Here is a 23039-nt window from a genome sequence, read left to right as displayed (position 1 = left end):
CAACCTCTGCTGCTGTCCCGAGGCCTCCAGACTGGTTCCCGGTACAAATCTCTTTTAGGTCCCCACCCCAAACGTCCGGAGCCCTGCCATCTCTCCTTGAACGGTCCCTGAAGTGCCTCAGGCTGAACATGGTCAAAACAGAGCCAAGCACCATCCCCTGTTCCTATGTCCTTCCCCGCATCCCATCTCGGGAAAGATGGCCCTCCCTGGTGACCCGTGCCAACCAAGGTGCCTTCATCCTCCTCCTTGGCATCCCCCACCCCATGCACCCCACTGCTGCCCCAACTTAGGCCTCATCGTCTCTCCTCGGTCCCCTGCACTCTCTGTCCCTTTCTGGAAACACAGATCTGAGTAGTCTCCACTCAAAAACCTTCCAAAGCCACTGTGTTGCCGGTGGGCGGGGAAAGGCATATAGCCACTGCGAGGAAGAGTGAGGATTCCTCAAAAAGTCCAACTTAGAAAGACCTATGACCCAGCCATCCCCCCGCTGGGTCCACACCCAGAGGAAGTGAAAGCAGGGACTCAGACCTGGACACGCCCACATCCGTGTTCGCCGCGGCCGCCATCCACAGCGCCCAAGAAGTGGAAGCAACCCCGGGGTCCACTGACGGGTAAGTGGGTAGACAGGATGTGATCCTTCCACACCGTGGAGTCTCACAGTCTTAAAAGGGAAGGACAGTCTGACGCCTGCTACGACACAAAAGAACCCTGAGGGCACCATACTCAGCGAACTAAGCCAGTCACCAAAGGTCAAATGCTGTAGCATCTCACTCCCAGGAGGTCCCTAGAGGAGTCAAATCCACAGAGACAGAGCACAGGTAGTGGGAGCCAGGGGCTGGGGAGTTAGCGTTGAATTCAGGCATAGTTTCGGTTTCAGATGAGAAAGCTCTAGATGGTGGGGACACAGATGGTGGGGACGGTCACACAACAATGTGCGTATTTAAGGCCAGTGAACTGTACACGTGCCAGCATGTGGTGAAGGCAGTGACCGGGAGCCCCCTGCAGCGCATAGTGGGGGCACTGGCCGGGAGCCAGGCCCGGGCCGTAGTGACATCAGGTGAGTCACGTACCACCCACAACCCCGCTCCCCAGGCGAAGCAAGGCAGGCTCAGAGTCTCAGTAACAAGCCCCAGGCCAGGCTGGGGTTTCACACCAGGCAACCTTGCTCCACAGTATAGACGCACCGAGACCGTGAACGAGAACCCTTGGGGACGGGTCTCGGTGCACCGTAGGGACTGGCATGTGCTGTGTGACCACAGCCGAACACACAGTAGGGCCAATGCTTGGGAGCCTCTCGAAGTCCTTAAGCCTACGCATACTGCACACAGTCCCCCGGGAACCAGGCTCTGTGGTGCACACAGTAGGAACGAATGGGAAACACAAAGTGCCTGCACACAGTAAGGCCAGCCGAGCGCAGAGGCTGTGGGACTCCGGTAAGGAAAATGAAGGGCGCCAGGGTGGGCACCCAAGAACACTTGGGATCCCCTGAGGTCCTGTGGTCTGAAGCCAGCACGGAGGGGGACTGTAGGGGAATTCCGAGAGCACTCACAGCGGGCCGAGCTGGCTGGGCCTGAGGCTGAGCATGGCACGCGGGTACAAAGACAAGCTCCAGGCGGTCCGGCCCAGTGCCAGCCGTCCGACCCAAAGATGACATGAGGCCACTTCCAAGAGGGAAAGGTTTATTGGGAGTGACTGGTCACGGTCCTCAGTGCAGTGTGGCCCCTCCCCTTGGGGGCAGGGCGGTCCAGTGTGTGGGCCCCGGGGCTGGGGCTCAAAGGGGACCCAGGAGGGTGGCAGGCATAGCAGCAGATAGAGAAGGAGTGAGCCACCCCCACCGGGCTCAGCGCCGGCCCCGCCCCAGGGGGACCCCTCTCAAGGTCCTTAGGCCTCTGCAGCTGAGCCCGGAGGGTCCAGGGGCAGACAGCGCCGGTGCCGGAGAAGGGACTTCTCCTCCTCCTGCAGGGACAGGAGTGCCACACGCACACATCACATAGCACGGGACGCTGGTACACGCGCACGCCTCCGCCACGTCACCCCCACCCCGTGGAGGGCCTGGGCCACCCAGTCTCACCATCTCAGAGGCAGTGCTGGGGCTCGCGCCCTCGGGAGAGCCGCCCTCGTCCCGTGAGCAGTCAGGGCCTGCGTCCTCCTCATACTCTGTCAGGCAGTCCGACTCCTCCCCTGGAACCGGGGAGCAGGGCGAAGTGAGGACACGCAGGCCGGCCTAACGTCTCTACATCCCATGGATCCCAGGCCCAGCTCCCAAGGTGCCCCCGGGCCCTCACCATCAGCACAGCCGTCAGAAACGTAGCTCGTGGGGGGCTCGATCCGGGATACGATCTCCGCCAAGTCAGTGAAGCCAGAGCTGGGGAAGGCCAGCACCTGTTGGGCGGCACAGGTGAGGGTCCTGGGAGCTCTCCGGGATCCTGGAGCGTCAGGGGCTGTGGTGTCTTGGGGCCCGGAGATCTGAGGGGGGACCTCTCTGGTCTGATGGGCTCAGCTAAATCCAAGGAGGTCTGGGGGCATGTGAGTTCTGGGGGATGCCTCAGCCAGGCTGGGGGAATCTCTGTTGTTAGGAGCAAGCCCGCCTTGGGGTAGGTCACAGGCTTACGTCCGCGCGGCGGCTCTCGTTAAGGTCAGCGGATCGCCGGTCCGTGAGCATCTTTTCAATTATGTCGCCCCGGCTCCAGCCCCCAAACACAGCCTTCCCGTACTGGTAGCCCACATCCTGCGGGAAGGGAGGAGGCTGGAGCTGGGCCTGCCAACCCCCCGCCCCAATGTTTCTTCTGCCTCCCCTTCGCGGCCTATCTCCGTTCTCCTGACCTTTCCTCGGCCCCTCGAGAGCCTGATGCTCAGGGGAGCTGGCATTTGAGTCTCAACTTACTTCCGGGCCAGCCCCGTGTAGCACACCTGCCCTCATATTCCTCACCCTGTGCCCCTGACAGGCCTGACCTGTTAAGTCTCTCTACATGCCTTCCCCCTCAGCCCCACGCAGTGCCCCAAATGGTGTGTCGGCTTCTTTTAGGATCTGCAAATGCACAATACACCTGCAGACAGCCCCATCTCCCAAGCCTGTGACAGACATCACCAATCCATCCCTGCACACTTCCGCTCCCAGTCGATTTCAGGGGACGTGGGCTAGGATGCATTTTTCAGATCAGCAGCTAGTGGCACGTAGCATGTCCATCGCTCCACGCCCCTCCCGTATTTGTGGCAGACGCAACTAACTGATTGCCTGTTCGCATTCCCGCCAGTGCAAAAACGTCGTTAGAAACTTCTAATGCGCTTTGGGCAGTGCAGCTGGCACCCAGCAGGAAACTTGGTGCGTGCACAGCACACACACAGCTACGTTCCCTTGCCACACCCACTGCAGACATCACAAACCGATTAGCACTCTGTTCCTCACAGATCCCACTTGGGGAATGGAGCCTACACCCCTTCCCCCAGGGTCGCTGCGGGCTTTAGGTGAGTAAAGCTCTGCCACCCCACCAGCTCACATAGATCTGGTCGAACTTCCCGAAGTCCATGGTCTTGAAGCAGTCGATGGGGGGGCGCAGGTACTCGCAGTAGGAGCTGGACTTAACGACCTCCAGCTGCCGCACGCAGGACACATAGGCCAGGCGGGACTGGATCTCGGCCATGTCTGGAACCTTGATCTTGTCTGTCCAGGGGTTTAACCGCTTCCACAGCAGCCACCAGCCAGACAGGCTGTCCCCGTAGGTGCTGAGGTCCGTCTCATCCTGGCTTCCCACGTCGATGGCGATGACCGTCTTGGCACCCATACTGCGGGCGATGTCCGCTGTGGGGCCGGGGGGTGTCAGCAGGTGGCTCCCCGCCAGGGCCCAGGGCAGGGACACTCAACCCAGTCCCAGAAACACCATCATGCAAATGGTCACACACACAAAAAACCATGCAAACAAACGTGCCAGTATGTAAAGGGCACAGGCACCAATGCCCATGACCTTGAGGAGGAGGGGTCAGACGGTGAAACTGTTAAGGCTGGGGGAACTAGGGCCAGAGGGACGGAGGGGATGCAGACAAAGGGGCAAAGTTGCTGGGAATAAAAGACACCAAGTCAGACACACGGGGGACAGAGGCGTGGAGAAGTAATGTGGAGAGATAAAGAGAGGTGAGGATACCAGGAAACAGAGACACAGGAGGACAGAGTCAGAGAGGCAGGCAGTCCAAGTGGCAAGAAAACACATGCGGAGACGTGCGGAAGTCAAGCCACAAGGGACAGAGATGCTGGGAAGCGGAGACACCAACAGATTTGTGGGGGAGAGATATCAGAGATATGGAAGGAGAGAGAATGTGGGGCTGAGACAGGGACAGAGAACAATGACCAAGAACAAGGAGATTCAGGGAAATAGGACAGAGGCATGAAGGGTGGGTGATGGCCCCGCGAGGAGGGTGGTGTGTCCGTGCGTCCCATGGAGGGTCCCTGAGCGGGTCTGGGAGAGCCCGGGGAGATGGGGACAGGACCCCACGGCCAGGCCCAGCCCAGGACACCCCAGTCTCCAGCAGACTTTGCATAAGTCCCTCATGAGCCTACTTGTGTGTCTAGGAATGTGTCCCCATATCCACATGCCTGCACGCATCGGTCATCTGTGTGTGTCTCCTGTGTGTGAACACGCACGCCTCTGGGTCTGTCTGTAGCTCTATACACACCCCTGGGCCTGAGCGCATTTCTGTCCACACGTGTCTAGATTGGCACTGCCCGCCTGTGGATGCGCACACACTACTCATGTGTACGTGGCTGTTAGCGTGGGCATCCGTACAGGGCACGCATGGCAGGAGTTGGCAAACTTTTTCTGTAAGCGGCCAGAGAGAAAATAACTTTCTCACGACGACTCAGTGTCGCAGCTGAGGCACAAAGGCGGCAGGAAACAAGGCCTAAACCACTAGATGTGGCTGTGCTCAATAAATCTTTCTTGACAAAACCAGGCGGGGGCTGGATTGGCTACAGTCGGTCGATCTCCGGCCTCCAGCCCCGAGCGCGCACGTGCAGCTGGCACACGTGTCTACTGGGGTGTGCCTGCTCCCAGGCACGTGACATTCTCCGCGGCACAGCTGCTCCCCTGCTGCTCAGCAGGCGAGAGGTAAGCAGAGCCGGAAGCTCACCGTGGGCACACATGTGCCCGCCCTCCGTGGGCCTACACTTGTGCGCACCTGAGACAGCGTGCAGTGTGCACGTGGACAGATGGGTGTGCAAGGACACATGCCTGATTTCACGGGCACACGGGTCTGGCCACGTGCATGTGTGAGAGCATGCCGCCCGCACTGTGAGCAGCCGCGAGAACGCGCGAGCACGGGTGTGGCTGACGTGAACCCGGACGGGTGTCCTGCTGTCCCTGCATGCACATGTGTGTGTCTACACGCGTTCATTCACGCTGAACACGGCATGTGGATGCACTTTCCGGCTCCACGCGCTTCCGTCCCCGGGGCACTCCCCTGGTCTGTGGCTGCACATGGGCGTGCACACACCCTCCTGGGCGCCTGTCCACGTGCTCGCCTGTGCGCGCTCGTGCGTGCGGGTGAGCGGGCAGCCACTTGCCTGGCAGGTTGTTGATGTAGCCGCCGTCCATGAGGAGGTGCCCGTCCTTCGGGTCGCACAGCGGCGGCAGGTAGCCCGAGAGCGTCATGCTGGCGCGGACGTAGCGCCACAGGGAGCCTGCCCAGCGGGACACACAGACACAGACACGCACAGACACGCTCAGACATGCTCGGAGGCCCGGCCAGCCCGGTGGGCTCGCTGACCTGGCACGTTGTTGACATAGCACCCGTCCACCAGCAGGTGCCCATCCTTGGGGTCGCAGAGCGGGGGCAGGTAGGGGCAGTAGGAGGCACTGGCCCGGACGTAACGCCACACGCAGCCTGCGGGGACGGCGTGAGGGGGTGAGGCGCCCGGCTCGTCCCCCAGCCCCCCCCACCCCTGAGGAGAGACATACCTGGGGCCTCTGGGGCATTAGTGGGTGATGGTTAGTGCTCGGCAATCAGGCCAGGGCGGACGGTCACTCATGTTAACAATGTCCCAGATGCTCGGCTACCCTCCCTGCACCCCCTCCCCACACCGCCGCAGAGATCATTGTGGGGCCGGCTGGGGCACCCACCGTCTTTATGGACACGCATGGCTGAGGCCGTGATGTCCGTGGTCACGTTGAAGTAGGGCAGCCACAGGTCCTGTGGGGAAAGGACCACGCTGGGAGAGGCGCCGGGAGTGCTGCGGGGAGCGGCAGGGGCGGGGCAGGGAGGATGGGTGGCAGACCTCAATCTGCTTGTCCTGGAAGACCCGGTGGATGCCGCGGTTGAAGGCCGAGCCGGTGAACATGGAGGTGACGGGGTATGTGAGGTCCAGCACCGGCTCCAACACCGAGGTCATGCTCTAGGGGCAAGGAGGCCGGCTGGGGTCGAACGGAAGCCACTCGGGGTCACTAACAAGGTGATCGCTACGGGTCCTGATCGCTCCAGCAGGGAGCTGGGGACTGGGGTTACCAACCAGGAGGTTAGAAAAGGTCAGCAAGGTCGTGGAGGGAATGCCATGGGCCGGGAGGGGTTCACGGATGAAGTCAGGAAAGGGGCAGAGAAAGCCCAAGAGCCCCTCAGGGAGCAGGTTTCAGGGCACTCCTGCGTGTAGGTGGCCCCCCACACCTTGGCCCACTCCCGGGCCCGCTGCTTCGTGCGACTGGCGCTCCGCTCCTCCGCGTACAGGGCCCCGATGAAGGAGCCGATGGATGTGCCGCCTACTAGGTCCACAGGTACCCCTGCTTCCTCCAACGCCTTCAGCACGCCGATGTGTGAGCAGCCCCTGCCAGGGAGAGAAAACCCAGGGACCCACTGGAGATGCCCCACGACCCCCAGAGCTCCCCTTCTCCCACCTCCCGCACCGGCAAGGAAAAAGTGCCAGCTCCACCCCTACAGGGTGGCTCCGGGAGATAAGCTCCACCCCTCAGGTGCCCTGACCCCGCCCCTCAGGGCGAGCCCCGGGGAGCAGGTCCCACCCCTCACCTGGCACCGCCCCCGCCCAGCACCAGGGCGATGGTGTTGCCGGTGAGCACCCGCGCTAGGCGGGAGAAGTCGCTGTGCCTGTCCGCGCGCTTGGAGAAAACCTTCTCATAGAGCTCGTGCTGGGATGGGAGGGGTGGGGGGGGCACAGAGAGGCGACGCGTGAGGATGGGGGCTCAGGAGGCAGTGTCCGGACCTCCACACCACCGCTCCTGCCCCCACAGGTCTCTGAGCCCGCCCCCCCCCCCCACCAATGGCCCTAGAGGCCGGCGGTCCCGGGAGGGCCCCTCTGCCGGTACAGCGCTCACCAACTTGGCGGGGCTGCGGCGGGAGAAGAGGCGGCGCGGACAGCGCAGATGCAAGTGCCCGGAGCACCAGCTGCGCATGTTCAGCCACTCCACCGTGCGCGTGGGGCCCGCGCCCTCCTCCCGGTGCAGCAAGACCAGCTGCTTGAGGGCGCGCACCGCTGTGTTCTCCAGCATCTGCTCCAGCTGGGAGGGAAACGAAGGACCGACCGAAGTCACTAACCCTCGGTCATTTCCTTCCCCCGCACCCAGCTGAGCTTGGGTCCCTGGCTGCCACGCCCCACGGCTGCAAAGGGCCTGGTGCAGGCGCGGGAGGGCAGGGGGATGCTCTCCAGGGGGTGGGGGTGTCCCTGTGCATGGACTCCGGACCTGGCCGAGAGTGGGCTCCTGGTCGCCCAGGCCCACGATGAGGATGCAGTCGGCCTGTCGCAGGCAGCGGACGGTCCAGGGTGTCAGCGAGGCGTCGGTCTGGTAGAGAACGATGCGGTGTGCATCCTCCTGCTGGGCCAGCCACCCCGACAGCCGGAACTCCTGGATGCTGTGACAGGGGAGGCGGAGAGTCGTCCCTGGGGGCTTGCCCGGGGTCCCACACCTTCCAGACACCACGCAGCTCCGTCACCGGGAGAACGGACACGTAAGACACCCAAGCCCCACCATGTCCATGCCCTTGGGGTGATCTGACCCACGGTCTCCCACAGACTGAAGGGATGGGACCCGTGGTCCTTGGTTCACAGCCCAGACCTCAAGCAGACCTGAAGGGATTGTAGACTTCAGGTCTATCCCCCACCTCCTCAAACTCCGCACACACACCTATCCAGAGCAGAAGCCCCCAGGCGGGCCCGGATGATGTCACTGTTGAGGAGGAGTGTGGGACCTGGGGATGGGTGAGGAAGGAGAGTCAGACACCCAGGTCCAGAGAACTGGGGGCCTGTCCCGCAATACTGCCTCAGCCCCCACACAGACCCATGGCCTGTCCTCACCTCCCCCACTGCCCCGCCCCCCCCACAATGGCCTGTCCTCAACCCCCCTCCCCCACAGCCCCACCCCCCAGACCAATGGCCTGTCCCCACCCCGCCCCCACTGACCGATGGCTTGCAGAGCATGCTGCAGCTCCAAAGTGAAGGCCACCATGGGCACCTCGGCACACACCGGCAGGACCGCCACCGTTGCCAGGTTGCTGGCTGGGTTGGTAAGCTCCGAGTGAGGGGGCACACCTAGTCCCGAGCCTGCCGAGACCCCAAGGAAGGAGATTCACGGGGCAGTCCTGCGCCTGGAGAGGCAGACCTGCCCCCTCCTCCTCGGAAGTCCCTGCCCCGCTAACCTAGTGAAGCCACAGCAGAGGCTGGGGCCTCAGGCCTGGACCCACAGCCTCACCCGGTCCCCTGTCTTGGTAAGACCTAGCCATGGGACCTTCCCTTCGGGGCCTCATCTCGACAGGATGCGCAACAGAACCCTACAAGCACTCCACGGTGTGTGCGTGGCCCGACCTGTGCCCCTACCCCATTCTGGCCTTGGTGCTTCTGTCCACCCAAGGGACTTGAACCCAAAACTAGGCAGAGACAACCATCTTTTGGACCCGTCTGTTGCTCCCCTACTTCTCCATTAACATCCTAGACCAAGCCCTCACCTCCCTCTCTTGCCTGGCTCTCTCAAGCCTCCTTCCCTCCAGCTCCTTCCCCTAACAATCGGAATTAGCCTAAAAGCCTTTCTGGGGCTCCCAATCCCCACGTGACCTGCTGCTTCCCCCCATATCCCCCCCTTCCTCACTTGCCTCTTTGAAGTGCTTCAAACCCACGAAACCCCGTGTGCAGGGCCTTCCTAGTTCTCGTCAATGCCACGCCCTACCTCATTTGCCAAGTCCCAGCTCACTGCCCCCAGAAAAACCTCCCTCCCTCCCTTCATCACATTCCATCAAGACCTTCTTTTGTTTTCTTCACTGTACATGTCAGCTTGTGACGTCACACTTCTTCTTTGTATTTTTCAAATGTGTTGCTTGCCCAGCTGTAAAGCCTTCTAAGAGCCTCGTCTGCCTGGTCACTCTTCCCCCCACCACCCCACCGCCACCCATGCCCAGCACAGGGCCCAGTATACATTAGGTGCTCCCTGGAAAATTTTTCTGTATCTCATCAACAGAGAGTTTCTGCCAGCAAGGCTGCCCCACAATCGTGAGAAGGATGGACCAACGGCCTGATGGAAAATGAACGGGCATTTGCATGCATGGGCCAAGACCGGGGAGAAAAAAATCTATCGGGGAAGATCCTGAGCATGGGGGTGATCCTTAGCCAAGGCTCACCACTGCCGCCCACCATCCAGGTGTCAAGGCCAAAGGGGCAGAAGACCTTGGGGGATAGGAGGAGCAGGTGTAGAGGCTGGGCTGATCCAGGGTCGGCTGGCCCTTACGTAGACTCTCAGGCCCATATGCACCTGGAATCCGACTTCATTCCCGATGTACAATAACTCGGCAAACTACACCTTTCAGCTCGCGGGTACCCTCAGCAGCCATTCCCAGCCTGGCCCCTAGCCCCCAGCTCCCACCCCACGGACTTCATTTCCCAGCATACTCTTCTAGGACTCCCTCTCCCAGCGTGCTCAGGACGTGGACTCCATCCGGCCTGCAAGCTCCCACACCCAGAACCAAGTTTGCCCCTGAAGACTCCGTCAGTCGACATGACAGACACTTAAGATTTCATCAAGAGCATGGCCTGGGTCTAGGGCTCTGTTTCCCGGCGTGTCCAGGACCTCGAACTCCACCCCCCACCCCTCCAAACAGGCACCAGATATCAGATCCCCCCGCCTACTTTAAGCCCCACCCAGAGCGTGGTTCGCACGCTGGACTCCATTTCCCAGCATGCCCAGGGCTTAGGGCTCCCCCTCCCGGTGTGTCCCAGGAATCGGACTGCATTCCCGCAGCATATCCGGGGCGGCGGGCTCTCACCTGGGAAGGGTCCCTGCAGCTGCTGCAAATTCCCTAAAATCTTCTGGCTTAGCAGGTGGATGAGACGAGTTACGACCTGGGGCACGGGAGGCCGGCGTTCCAGTGAGACGCGAGGGGCAACTAACTGTCCGAGTCCTACCTGGGCGCCTGGGTCCCCGTTACTTGGGCCCCACTCCCAAGAGCCCTGCTCTAATTCGAGGGTCTCTGCCTCCTCCCCGCTCCCTGGGACTCCCACCCTCCCCGCCCCGCCCCTCTATTAGGCCCTGCCTCTTCGAGCCCCTCCCCCCATCAGGACACCAACCCACACAGCTTGGAGCCGCACCTGCGGGTATCGCCGTTTGATGTGGCCCAGCGTGCCCTCCGGGAGTTTGGCCAGCTCCGTGTCGCGCACCGCGTGCACTGTCGTCGCACGAGGCTGCCGTGTCAGCGCCTCCACCTGGGGGGCCCCGTTTATGACCAGGGCTGCTTGAGCCAGGAGGCCCCGATGGGAAAGGGGGACCCAGACCAGAGGCGCTACCGCCCTACCCCCAACAGACCCCTGAGATGGGTGGAAATCGAACCCCACTACTCATTAGGGCTTCAGGGAGAGGGAGAAGGTTAGGGATCCATGCCCGGGTGGGGGTGTGTGTGTGTGTGTGTGTGTGTATATGCACATACGCAGGGGGTTGTCTCCTCTTCTAAGAGCGGTCTAGGGACGGAGTCCAATTAAGACAAGAATTTGCCCCCTCCTCCTGCCCACGGAAAGGAGCTGGACAAACGGACTGGGCTAGGCCAACGGTCGGGAGGCCATCACCAATCCATCAGATTACCCCGGACGCTGTATTTTGTTGGGAATAGTGGGAGGGAACCCACAGTGGGAGTGATCAGAGGGCCGTGGGGGGGGGGGGCGCGGCACTCACCACACCGATGAGGTCCCCGCGGCCGTACTCGCCCACCAGCTCCTTCTTGCCGCTGCCCCGCTGGATGACGCTGCGCAGCCGTCCATTGAGCACAATGTAGGTGCAGTCGGAGCGGTCGCCCTGCCTGGGGTGGGGGGCAGGTAAGACAGGGTTGGGGCAGGGTCTTAGGCAAGACCTGAGCTGCAAGAAAGGCCAAGGTCTGCACCTGTACAAAGCACGGCCGGCCTCCACCGCTGTCCAGTCGATGGCAAAGTCCATCTGGCGCACGAAGGGCGACATCCTTGCGGCCACGGTGTGCGCGGCACTCAGCACCACACTGGGTTGTGCTCGCATAATCCTGGAGAGGAAAGTTAGGGGGGCATGGGCTGGAGGGGGGGTGCCCTGGCACATTCCTTAGGAAGTGGAAAGGGTGGGTGACGGTTGGCAGTGGGATCAGAAAGGCTCAAAGCTGCCGTGGAAAGGCACTGGGCCTCCAGAGGGATGACCTCTGCCACAGCAGAATAGACCTAAGTGGGGGCCCTCTGGGTGCCGCTCCCACCCACCATGCGCTGGGTGGAGGGGGGGTGCCCAGCCATACTCATAGAAGTCGGACTTAGAGATCCTCAGGAAGGTGCAGTCACGCTGGGCTCTCAGTGTGAAGATGAGGGGCTCGCCGGTGAGCACTGCCAGCTGGCCCACCAGCTCCCCAGGTTGTGCCACGAACAGGCACACGTCCTCTGCCTTGTCGATCATGCGCTGGTAGACATGCAGGCAGCCCCACAGCACAAAGTGCAGGCTCACATCCTGTGGGGCAGAGGAGAGCTGGGCACACGGGCAACAGTCCCAGCGCCGACCCAGCCGAATGCGCCCAGAAGAGAGGCCAAGGAAGGAAAAGTTGAAGGGGAGGAGTAAAGGCTTTGGCTCGCTCAGCTGCACAGCATATGTATCTAACTCCCATTTGGCACCAGGGCAGACATTACTAATGGATCACCAAAAAACGGAGCTCAGATTAAGGCCCATAAATTATTCCCTAAATAAAGGTTTTCTTTTATTTTTAAGTAACCTTTGTGCCCAACATGGGGCTCAAACTCACAACCCCCGGAAGCAGCCGGGTGCTCCAAGGCCCATAAATTCTTTTCAATAAGGCCAGCAAGAGGAGGCAAGACTGGCTACGCAGGGCTGTGGCTGAGCTAAACCCTCTTTGCTTATGCTGGGCATCTAGACAGCCCATGGAAGAATAAAGCTGGACTCTTGGGGCACCTGGGTGGCTCAGCTGGTTAAGCATCTCCCTTCAGCTCAGGTTGTGATCCTGGAGTCCTGGGATCAAGTCCCACATCGGGCTCCCTGCTCCTTGGAGAGCTTGTTTCTTCCTCTGCCTGTCTCCCATGAATTAAAAAAAAGAAAAAATTTGACTCGTACTTCACACCCTACCAAAATGATCAAAGACATGGATGTAAGGGCTAAAACTAAAATTCTTTGAAGAAAATACAGCAGCCAATCTTTGTGACTTTGAATTTGGCAATGCATTCTTGGACAGAACACCAAAAGTGTAAGGAACAACAAAAAACTGATCGACTGGACTTGATTAAAATTAAACTTTTTTTTTTTTTGAGTTTCAAGAAAGTGAAAGGACAACCCAGAAACTAGGAGAAAATATTTGCAAATCATGTATGTTTGCTCAGGGTCTTGTATCTAGAACACGTAAAGAATTCTTACAACCCAATAATAAAAGGACCGATAACTCGATTTAAAATGGGCAAAGGCTCTAAACAGACACTTCTCCGAAGATAAAGGTCCAATAAGCACATGAAAAGATGCTCAAAATCAGGGGTGCCTGGGTGGCCCAGTGAGTTAAGTGGCTGCCTTTGGCTCAGGGCATGATCCCGGTCCTGGGACCAAGCCCCACGTCGGACTCTCTACTCAGCAGGAAGCCTGCTTCTCCCTCTCTCTCTCTGCCTGCCTCTCTGCCTACTTGTGATCTCTCTGTCAAATAAATAAATAAAACCTTAAAAAACACGTTAGGGTGTTGAGCCATCGAAACTCACACGCTGCTGGTGGGAACGGAAAGAGTGCCACTGCTCTGGAAAACAGTCTGGCAAAAATCAGAAACAGTCCACAAGGAGTAGAGTAGGATTGTCCTGACCCAGCAACTTGACTCCTATACACACTCAGAAGAAATGGAAACCCACATCCCCACAGAAATTTGTACAGCATCATGCATAATAGCCAAAAGGTGGAAACCACGCAAGTGTCCGTCACATGACGACTGCACACACAAAACGTGGCAGGCTCACACAATCGATTATTTCATCATAAGGGAGGGGCACCGACACACACTACAGTGTAGACGAACCTTGAAAACACGATGCTACGTCAAAGAAGTCAGCCACAGGGGGCCACATCCTGTAAGATTCTATCTAGACAAAATATCCAAGACAGGCAAATTGATAGAGACCTAAGACTAGGAGCTGCGTATCGCTGAGGTGGGGGTTTGGAGGCAGGAGGGGGTTAGCTAAAGGGTATGAGGTTTCCTTTCAAGGTGATCAAAATATTCTTTCAATTCCAAGTTGATAGTGGTGATGGTTGCACAACTCTGTGAATGTACTAAAAACCCCTGAATATATTATGTGTGTACATAATATATAAATAAGTACGTATGTGTATGTATACATAACTTTTGCTCCCAGTTCCCTCATTCCACTCCATCCCTGTTGACTTCCTTTTGTTTCCCAGAGACCACATACCCTATTCCCGCCACAGGATATTTGCACAAGCTTTCCCTCCGTCTAGAAAGCTCTTTTCTCCCCCTGGCACCTAGTTAATCTCTCCCATCCTTCCTCCTCAGCTGGAGGTCACCTTCTCAGAGGTGTTACCCTGCCCAAGCCAGATTTTGTAAAGCCAAGAATGTCTTTTATGTGTAAGCATGAAGCACATATGGTTTTCCAAGAATTAGTGTGATTCTTTGAGCGCAATGTCAGTCAGAATTGTGGGCTTCCCAAGGGCAAGGATCTTGCTGGTGTTTCCTGCCTCTACAGCCCCAGGAGATGCATACACATGCTGGAACCTCTAAGACAGAATTTCCAGACTCTGGTTGGGATATGAACGGGAATTACTAATATTAAGCTGCCACTTGTCATCAGATTGAGAAACAAATCTCTTCATTGCAGGACTTCTCAGAGCCTTGAATATGTTAATGGTGTTCCCAAAGAGCTTCCACAAAGGGATTAAACAGCTAACATTTCCCAAATCTGTTTGAGCACAGATCCCTTGTTCATGATACAGGTGTTCCATGAAACACACTTCAGGAAATGTCTGTAAAGCAGAGTTTCCTAACCTTGGCACTATTAACACTTGGGACTGAATAATTCTGCTGTGGGGGGCGTCCTGTGCATTTTTGCATCTCTGGCCTCTACCCACTAGATTCTAGTAGCACCCTCCTAAGTCAGTAAAGAACGCCTGAACAGGGGTGCCTGGGTGGCTCAGTGGGTTAAAGCCTCTGCCTTCCGCTCCGGTCATGATCCCAGTGTCCTGGGATCGAGCCCTGCATCGGGCTCTCTGCTCAGCAGGGAGCCTGCTTCCTCCTCCCTCTCTCTCTCTGCTCCTCTCTTTTTTTTTTTGTGATCTCTGTTTGTCAAATAAATAAATAAAATCTTAAAAAAAAAAAAAAGTCTGAACATTGGCAAATGTCCCTGGAGTGGGGGTGGGGGATAAAACCACCCCCAAATGAAAAACCATTGGTATGAAATTTTGGAGGGAGGCATAGCAGATCAGCATCCCTAACAATGTTTTGAAGGCCCCCAGCAGCCTCAAGTGGCGGCAGACCAACCAGTCTGATCTGTTCGCAGGCCAGGCTGGGGCTAGGTTGAGCCCAGCAAAGTCTCCCAGATAGGAGGGCCCAGGGGCCCACGACAAAAGCCACAGTGTGACCACGATTCCTCTGCGCTCCCCCACCCCCAGTACCAGTGACCTGGCAAAAACCTCCCCCAGCTTCCTCTATAGAAGGAGCCCACCCAGCAATGAGCACTCCAGGTGACAGCTCGAGCAACAGATCAAGTACTACAATATCCCAGCCAGCTGGGCCGCGCCCCTACTCCACCCGACCCGCCCCCCCCACCCAAGCCTCAGGCCCTCCCTCCCACTCCCCTGGGTGGGGGGGGCTGTGGTCTCCCCATGAACTGCTCCAACCCCTCCCCCAAGCCTGGGATCTCTGAAAACCTTAAGCGGTTCAGAGCGCCCTTCCTTCCTCGTGACAATTCTAGCAGACAGTTATCATTATTACCCCATTCCGTGCATGAGGAAGCTAAGAACTTTCTCAATGATTTGGCCTAGGTCACAGAGGAAGTCAGGGCGGAGTGTGATCACAACTCAACCCCCCCACCCCCCTAGTCCAGAGCCCTCTTCCTCCACTGTGCTTCCGGACTGAAATCATGACCAGGTCTCAGTTTCCCCAAGTGGGCACTAGAGGGATTCATGGGATACAATTTCCTACGCTCCCGGACATCCAGCCCTAGGGGCTGGTTCACGGCCTCTGTGTCCAGATTCTGATCCCTACCGTGCTTAGCGCACACCCATCCCAGCGGGGACGCAGGAAGAGAAGCAGGTGGTACGTCAGAGAATACTGCAGACTTGAAAAGTCAGAAAACAGAAGTCACAAGGAAGGTCAGGACAGGTAAGAGAGACCTAGGAGCTGCGGTCCTCAGATAAAAGGTCAAGGATTAGAAAGTAAAGGTCAGTGGATCCAGACGGCGGAGGAATCAGAGTCCTAGCGTCTCGGGGCAGGAATAGAAATCACACGCTGAGGGATGTACATATGGGGTCAAACAGAAAGATCAGAGATCAGAAAAAGGTCTTGGGTCTGAGTTGCATTAGAGCCCAGGGATCAGCCTCACCTGGTCTCCCTGGCGGGCGATGATGGTACCAGCTTTGGCGTGATGTAGCAAGACCCGGCTGTTCAGGAGGGAGGGGTCCTGGAGAGAATGGGGGTTGAGACGGGCCCATCTGGGCCTCCCCGCCCTCCATTCCACATCCCCTAGGACCCCGCGGCCACCCACCTCAATCCGCATCAGTTTCGCCAGCTCCCGCTTTGCTGCCTCAAAGATGGTGCTTGTCTGGCGTCCCTGGTAGGGCCCGAAGGGGCAGCCACCGGCGGCCAGCTCGTCCTCGCCGTAGCTGTGCTCACAGGCCCCTGCTGGCTGCTCCCGGGGCTCCTGAGTGGGCGTCTGCACGGGGGAAGGCCTGTGACCTCTGTGCTCCCACCTGAACCTCTTTCGGAGATGCCACCGTGGGCCAGGCCAGGGTGCTGGGAGGGCACTGGGGAGGGGAGGGGAGGAGAGGGCAAGGCCTTACCCGAGCGGGAGCTGCCTGGGGCCCCCCTGAAGCCTCTTCCTGCAGGGACACGGAGATCCGGCCACGCTCATACGCCATGTCAAAGTCCGAGCGGGGGCCACCCTGCAAGCCTGCGGTGGGCAGGAGGTATTTTATAAAAACAATCACGCTGACAGCGACCCCAGTTGACTTAGGTGCCAAATCCCCTATCTGTGCCGACACAACTGCTCCACTACTGCATTTGCCCTCAGAATCCTTCTTAACCACAGCTGGGAAGACACCGTCTCAACAGTCGCCCGCAAAAACGTCATGAAAATACAGCGCGTTCCCACTTCGCAGATGGGGAAAATCAAGGCTGGAATGCCCACAGGCCACCCAGAAGCCTGATGGCCTCTCCCCCTCCCCCACCTGGTGCCCGAACCTGAAATGTCCACTGGCATGGAGATGCAGCGACTCAGCAGGGGGGCCGAGGGAGCCTCCAGGGACGTAGGCTTCACTGGGTCCCCTGGGAGAGACACGCGGTCAGGCTCCCGCCCCTCGGAGCCACCAGGCCTACAGCTCGGATCACAGGCTAGGGCACTGAGCGGGGTTGAGAGAGGGGTCATTTCAGTCTCTGAGGACTAGGGGACTAGGAAAGCGATCCTGATGCCCCGCCCTGGGGCCGAGGCCAGGGGTCTCCGGGGGACCAGACGGGAGTCAGACCTAGGTGCCGAGCTGTGGGGTCCCTGGGAAACGGCTGGGGTCACGTCTGATACCTGCAGGTCCAGGTAGCGGGGCCCCAGTGGGGTCAGGCGGCCGGCCAGGACTCTCCCTAGGCTCCTCGGGAGCTGAGGTACTGACCACCCGCTTGGAGCCGCGCACGGGGCTGGTGCGGGCTGGGAGGCCAGGGCTGGGGAAGAGGCGCAGGGGCTGGATCTCCTGGTGACAGAGAGCACCCTCGCGGCGGGTCCCGGGAGGCGCGCGTCCCCCTCCCCCCAGCCTCCCAGCCGCGTACTCCCTGGGCTCCCTGCGCAACTCACGTGGCTGAACAGCTCATTGGTCAGACCCAGGTAGTTGTGAAGCGCCAGAAAGGTGACCCGCTGCAGCCTCACCATGATGATCTGTGCCCACGGGGAAGGGACAGGAGACACCGGGTAACGCGATTCAGAGAACAGGGAGTGGGGAAAAATGGGGACTAGGCATTAACGGGGCGGAAGGGTGGGGAAAGTCAAGGTCGGGAGGCATAAGGGGCTGGCCAGCGGCACAGGGTGAGCCAGGGAGAAACCCACAATCGGGTGGCAGAAGCCTGGGGAGAAGGGGGCGGAGGCAGCTAAAGGGAGGGAACACGGGCCCCCAAAGATCTGACTGCTCAGGGCTGATAAGCGCAGCCCGCAGGAGCCTGGGACGGGTCGGGGCAAGCAGAGGGAGGCGGAAGGCCCGCTGACCTGCACCACCCGCACCAAACTCTCGGGGTACTTGGTGAACACGGCAGAGAAGGCCTCCACGGGCAGCCGCAGCACCGTGGAGTCTCGGGCTGCCCGGGCAGACACAGTCCTCTGGGGGTGCTGGTGGCCCTGTGGGTGTGCGCAGAACAAGGAGGAGGGAGATCAGGGGCTATGCTCTCCGAGTCCTTCCCAAGGCCAGTGCCTTGTGAGACCACTGGGAGCATCGGAGGGGACTCTGGGACACTGAGGCCTCCCACGTGACCCTCTCCGAACCAACCCACTGACTGGGTCCTCATACCCAGTCTCCTTGTCCCCCAAGACTAATCACTCACGGTGATGACATCCAGGATGCTCAGAAGGCTGTTGACGCTGTCCCCAGGGACCACTTCCTTCACCACACACTCCTTCCCATCCTGAGACACAGAGGGTGGAGGCAGGTGCTGACTGGGGCTGTCCCCACCTTACCAACTGGCATTCCACCCCTGAGCTCTCAACTCACCACCCAGTGATCCCTGACACCCCGATCCCCGAACCCACCCAATCTCTGACCGGCTTCTACTTTCTGGCCGTCATTAACCGTAACCGCTGACCGTGTAGACCACCCCGACACCCTTGCGCATTCGTTCCCAATTTCTGCCTGCACGTCTCCAAAGACCGCGAAGCCCGCCGCCCGACAGCAACGCCTATCCCAGTCCCCACTGCCCATCTCCCTGTGGTGCCCCGCAGGTGGTCCACTCACCGGCCCCGGGAGACAGAGCTCCAGCAGCCCGTCCTGCACCACGTAGATACTGGCATCCGGCTGGCCTGGCCGGAAGACGTAATCCCCCTGGCTGAGCCGTTGGAAGACCATGTGTCGGCAGAGCTCCAGGAAGAGCGGCTTCTCAAAGTGGCCCAGCACCCTGTTGGATGGGACAGGGAGGGGGAGGAATGCACGTTAAGTGAGCCCCCAGCTCTGCAGCCACCCCCCTCCGCCTGCACCCCAACACTGACCGGACATTCTTGAGCATGTAGAGCACCTCGGAGGGCAGGTGGGAGTTAGCCAGGTCACCCTCCGTCAAGTCAGCCTCAAGCACCGCCGGCGGGGGCTCCTTTCGTTGCAATGTTGGTGCCTCTTTCTGGATACGAAGGATCCTGGCGGGAAGACAGGGGTCGCAGGGGGCAGGTAGGGAGCAGGCTCGGGCAGACCTGAGTCTCCCACACGGCCTTTCCTCTAAATCACAAAAAACAGGGCTCAGCCAACTCTGGCCTGCTACCTACTTTCATTAAACAAAGCTTTGTTGGCACACGATCATTTACATGTTACTTGTGGCTGCTTTCACTCAGCAAAAAGTTCAAAAATTGTGACATAGTCATATGACCTGCAAAGCCTAAGATGTTTACTAATCTGACTCCGTAAAAAAAAAAAAAAATCTACTGTCTTCTAACGTAAAACGCTGAGATCGCCCCTTCGTTGATCATAAGCTCCTGAGATAGACCCTGTGTTTGGCAGAGTCCTGACATAGAATATGGGCTGTTCCCAGAAATTGCATCTCCATTCACCATGGGACCCCTGAGACCTTCTTCCTAGCACAGATCAGACCCAGAAATTCTTCCTAGTACAGATCAGACCCAGAAATAGCCTCCCCAACGCCAGCAGAACTCTGGGGTAGCTCCCATCATACCAGGAGACCCCATCAGCTGCTCTGATCTTTGTCAGGCTCCCAGAGCTGTCCTTTCCTTCCAGATCTCAGAGAACCTTGAGATGACCCCTTCGATGGTCGCAAAGACGCCTGAAATAGCTCTCTTTGTATGTGGACAGCATGAATACAGCTCTTCTGCTACTCACAGACCCAAAAGAGCCCTTCCCTGCAAGTCACAGGCACCACTGAGCTAGCCAGCCCCCCAGTCACAAGCCCCCCGAGACACCCCCCCTAGAATGAACAGACTCCCAAATTAAATTCCACAATATAGAGAAATCTAGATATAGCTCCTCTTCTGACCAGACAGATCTTGGGCTGGCCCTTGCCCAGTTCACAGAAAGCTGAGATAGCCCCCTGAAGGTCATGACAACATCAGTGTGGCTCCTCCGGGGTAGGGACGCATTGAGACAACCCCTATGACATACAGAGACACAAGACCTAGATCCTCAACTGATCACCGAGGGTCTACAGCTAGCCCTTCTCCTGGAGTCGCAAAAAGCCACGTGAGGACACATCGGCTGCTCATGGACAGCCCTGGGATGACACCCTCAGTGGATATCCCTTAGTGTGAAGACACCCTTGAGACAGACCTTCCAGTCTGTTCCATGATGTGAGGAGATCGACCTCAGAGCCAGCTTCCAACTTAGAAAGCTCCCCGGGAGAGCCTTTCTCAGAGACTCTGAGATAGCCCTTTGCTGATGGCATGGACCCCTGGGATGTCCTCCCTATGCTTCTTAGAGCAAGAAGATTCTTGAAATAACTCCTGGGAAACAGAAACGCCTAAGATAGCCTCCTTAGTGTAGGAAAAACTCCAGGATAGGTGACATAGAGAGATGCTTTCTGACGTACAGAGACTGCTGAGAGAAACCCTAGAAAACAGAAGCTAGAAAGAGCCCTTCCAATAGGTCACAGACACACCTGAGTTAACCCCAGTGAATCACCTCCTGTGTGGGGAGACCCAGGAACTATCCTACATGGAGAACCCAGGCGCAGATCCCCTAAACCTATTACAAAGGGTCTAAGATACTGACTGGAGACAACTGGCTCACAGACGCCGCGCTGCAGGGGGAGCGTCGCTGAGATACATTGTCTCTGGGCACAGAGACACCAGAGCCAGCCTGTCCCGTGTGGGAGAGCTCTGAGATAGCCCCTCTGATGTGGGAAGACTCCCAGCTCGAAGAACCCTTAGCTACACCTTTTGGTGCGGGCTGATTACTCAAACGGTCCCTGAGATAGCCCCCGTGCCCAGTACACCCAGTACACCCAGTACAGCCTTACTTTTTGGCAATGTTGAGCATCTTAAGTTTCTTCTTCATGCGTGGCCGGGAGGTGGTGGAGACGGAAGCATCCACCAGAGAGGAAGTAGATTGTGATACCTAGAAAGGGTAAGGATGGGGGACGGGTGAACTGCCAGTTCAGAACGAGGGAAGAAGGGCCCAGATCCCGAGGACGCTAGTCACGGAGGACGGGCTTCCTAAGACGTGTAAAAAGAAAAAGGGCAGAATCTCTGTGTTCAGCGGGGACCCCCCAGGGTCCTAGACTCACCTTCCGCATAATCTTCCGACCATAGAAGAGCACTTTGTCCCTCTTCCGAAATCGATACCGAGGGCCGTCCGGTGCTGGCGTTTCTGGGGATAAGTGAGGAGAGAAGCACCCTGAGCTCTGCGCCTACTCCACGCGGCCAGAGATGAGGACACTGCGTGCAGACTCCCCTAAGTCCCATCTCTACCGCCTCAGGAACCCGGGCATTTCAGTTCCCGCAGCCACCCCGGAAGGGCCCGCCGGGTTCTCACTCGGCACTCGCAGCCTCCGCACCAGCAGGAGGATGAGCACGGCCGTGACCAGCACCGCGACTCCGGCCCCAATCATCACGCCCAGCACCTGCGGGACGAACGGCACTGGCTGCGCATCGCATACACGGCCTGCCGAGCCCTCCCCGGAGGCCGGGACGCCCCCGTCTCCACCCCATTTGGTCAAGTCCGTCGCCCCCGAGGAGGTCACAGTCGGCCCCTGCCTCGGCGTCCCCATCTGCAGAATGGGCAGCCGCTGCTACCTCCCCGGGGGCGCAACTCTTTCCGGCGGCTCCGCGGCGCGCGGTGCATGCCGGGAAACGTAGTTCCGTCTGAAATTACCGCGAGACTGCAACATGAGCGCTAAGCATTTCGGGAATTGCAGTCCCCGCAGCGCCACACAACCCAACTTTTACCATTCCTGTTTGCAACGGAGCCTCCATCACTTGCTTCACAGTGGGCGGCAGGTCTGGTAGCCCGGAGTCCTGGGGAATAAGAAGCAGGAGGAGCCGGTGCAAGTCGTCACTCTGGGCCCGCTTCTCCCCTTGCCCCCACCACGAGGCTTGCCCCCTTCATACTCGCCGCCCGGATGGCTTTGCTGGCCAGGGGACGGCTGGTGGGGCGCTGTAGAGCAGAGGGGGTGATACAGGTTGACTTCGACGCCGCGCTGGGGCGTAAAGCGAGTCCCTGGCTCCCTTCACCCACACGCCGGGCCGACTAGACGCCCTACGGGTACAGCCCCACCCTGGGGCCAAAGGGCAGCCGGCCGGATACCCACAGTTAGCAACCTGTGCACGGGTCCCCGAAGGGCCCGCCTTCCTCCCGCAAGTGGCCCTCTCCTTGTCTCTGCCCTCCGGGATTGATCAATCCCGACCCAGCAGACCTTAGGCCACAACCCCCTCCAAAAACAGGGTGCCCCAGGCCAGGGGACTTACGGACTGGGGTGCACGGGAGTGCCGCTAGCAACTCCCACATAAGGGGTCCTGGGGCGATGCGGGGGGTCTCGGAAGAATACCGGGACCCCCGGAGTGGGGCGAGCTCCCAAGATGTTACTAGCCGGTGCTCGATTCACCGTTACGCATTAGTGCAGTTATGGGGTCCCTGACAGTGTGGAACATCACTGGGACTCTGGGAAAGATGCTAGGGCCATTACTGGGAGACGTAAACAGGGACGCGGGAATTACTGGGAGTCACTGTAAAGTTACTGAGGGAGTCTCAGGAATAGAGGACTACTGCTGGGAGCTGGGTGGGCACGTCCCTGAGGTCGTTTGAGCAAGAGTCGACCTAGGAATGAATGCCGGAATATTACTGGGACTTCTCTGGAAAACTGAGAATATTTCTGGCACCGCTAGAGTACTAACGGAAATTTGGGGGCGTCACTGGGCCCTGGAAATATTACCTGGAAAATTCAAGGGGAGGACTAGTTCCCTTCCACCCTAGCGCGCACCTGGCTCCCAGCACGGAAACACCTGCCGGGAACTGGGGGGATGGGAGCATCAGAGAGTCCCGCGCTATTGGCCAGCAGAGGAGAACAGGTGCTAACGACCCCCTAAGGGACGCCTCTGAGGGGGCGACAAAAACCCGGACTCACCCACCGGGCCGCAGCCGCGGTCCACTCTGCGCCAACACCGGTAGCTTTCCGCCCAGCCCGCAGGCGCTGTCCCTTTAAATTATTCCCCGCAGGGCGCGCCGCGGCCCCGC

At 58.9% G+C, this 23039-nt stretch overlaps 1 protein-coding gene across 6 annotated transcripts; it reads right to left on the bottom strand.

Annotated features, from left to right (window-relative positions):
* Positions 1–1664: 1664 nt before the first annotated feature.
* On the bottom strand, positions 1665–22954 carry PNPLA6 (patatin like domain 6, lysophospholipase; the record flags this gene model as incomplete). Of its 6 annotated transcripts, none has more annotated exons than XM_080796452.1 (34): positions 1665–1956; positions 2072–2181; positions 2286–2382; positions 2612–2728; positions 3498–3799; positions 5758–5874; positions 6111–6180; positions 6266–6382; positions 6649–6805; positions 7006–7124; positions 7311–7493; positions 7677–7845; positions 8118–8181; positions 8393–8533; positions 10243–10318; positions 10565–10678; positions 11142–11265; positions 11347–11478; positions 11719–11924; positions 16010–16087; positions 16172–16339; positions 16467–16576; positions 16867–16950; positions 17201–17363; positions 17465–17545; positions 17870–17998; positions 18202–18282; positions 18609–18768; positions 18860–19000; positions 20827–20924; positions 21094–21176; positions 21342–21429; positions 21755–21823; positions 22930–22954. In XM_080796452.1, 33 exons carry the CDS (start codon positions 21779–21781, stop codon positions 1882–1884), a joined length of 3981 nt encoding a protein of 1326 aa, XP_080652578.1. In that variant the 3' UTR covers positions 1665–1881. The 6 variants fall into 6 exon arrangements, with proteins under 6 accessions (XP_080652578.1, XP_080652577.1, XP_080652580.1 ...); XM_080796451.1 differs by lacking the exon at positions 5758–5874 and adding an exon at positions 5555–5671; XM_080796454.1 differs by lacking the exons at positions 21755–21823; positions 22930–22954 and adding an exon at positions 5555–5671 and having other exon boundaries at positions 21342–21688.
* Between the last annotated feature and the right edge of the window lie 85 nt (positions 22955–23039).

The sequence above is a fragment of the Martes martes genome (assembly GCF_963455335.1).
Source record: "Martes martes genome assembly, chromosome: 1".
In the NCBI taxonomy this organism is placed as follows: Eukaryota; Metazoa; Chordata; class Mammalia; order Carnivora; family Mustelidae; genus Martes; species Martes martes.
Note: the sequence above shows the minus strand (reverse complement) of the source record. Positions and strands in the feature narration are given on the sequence as shown.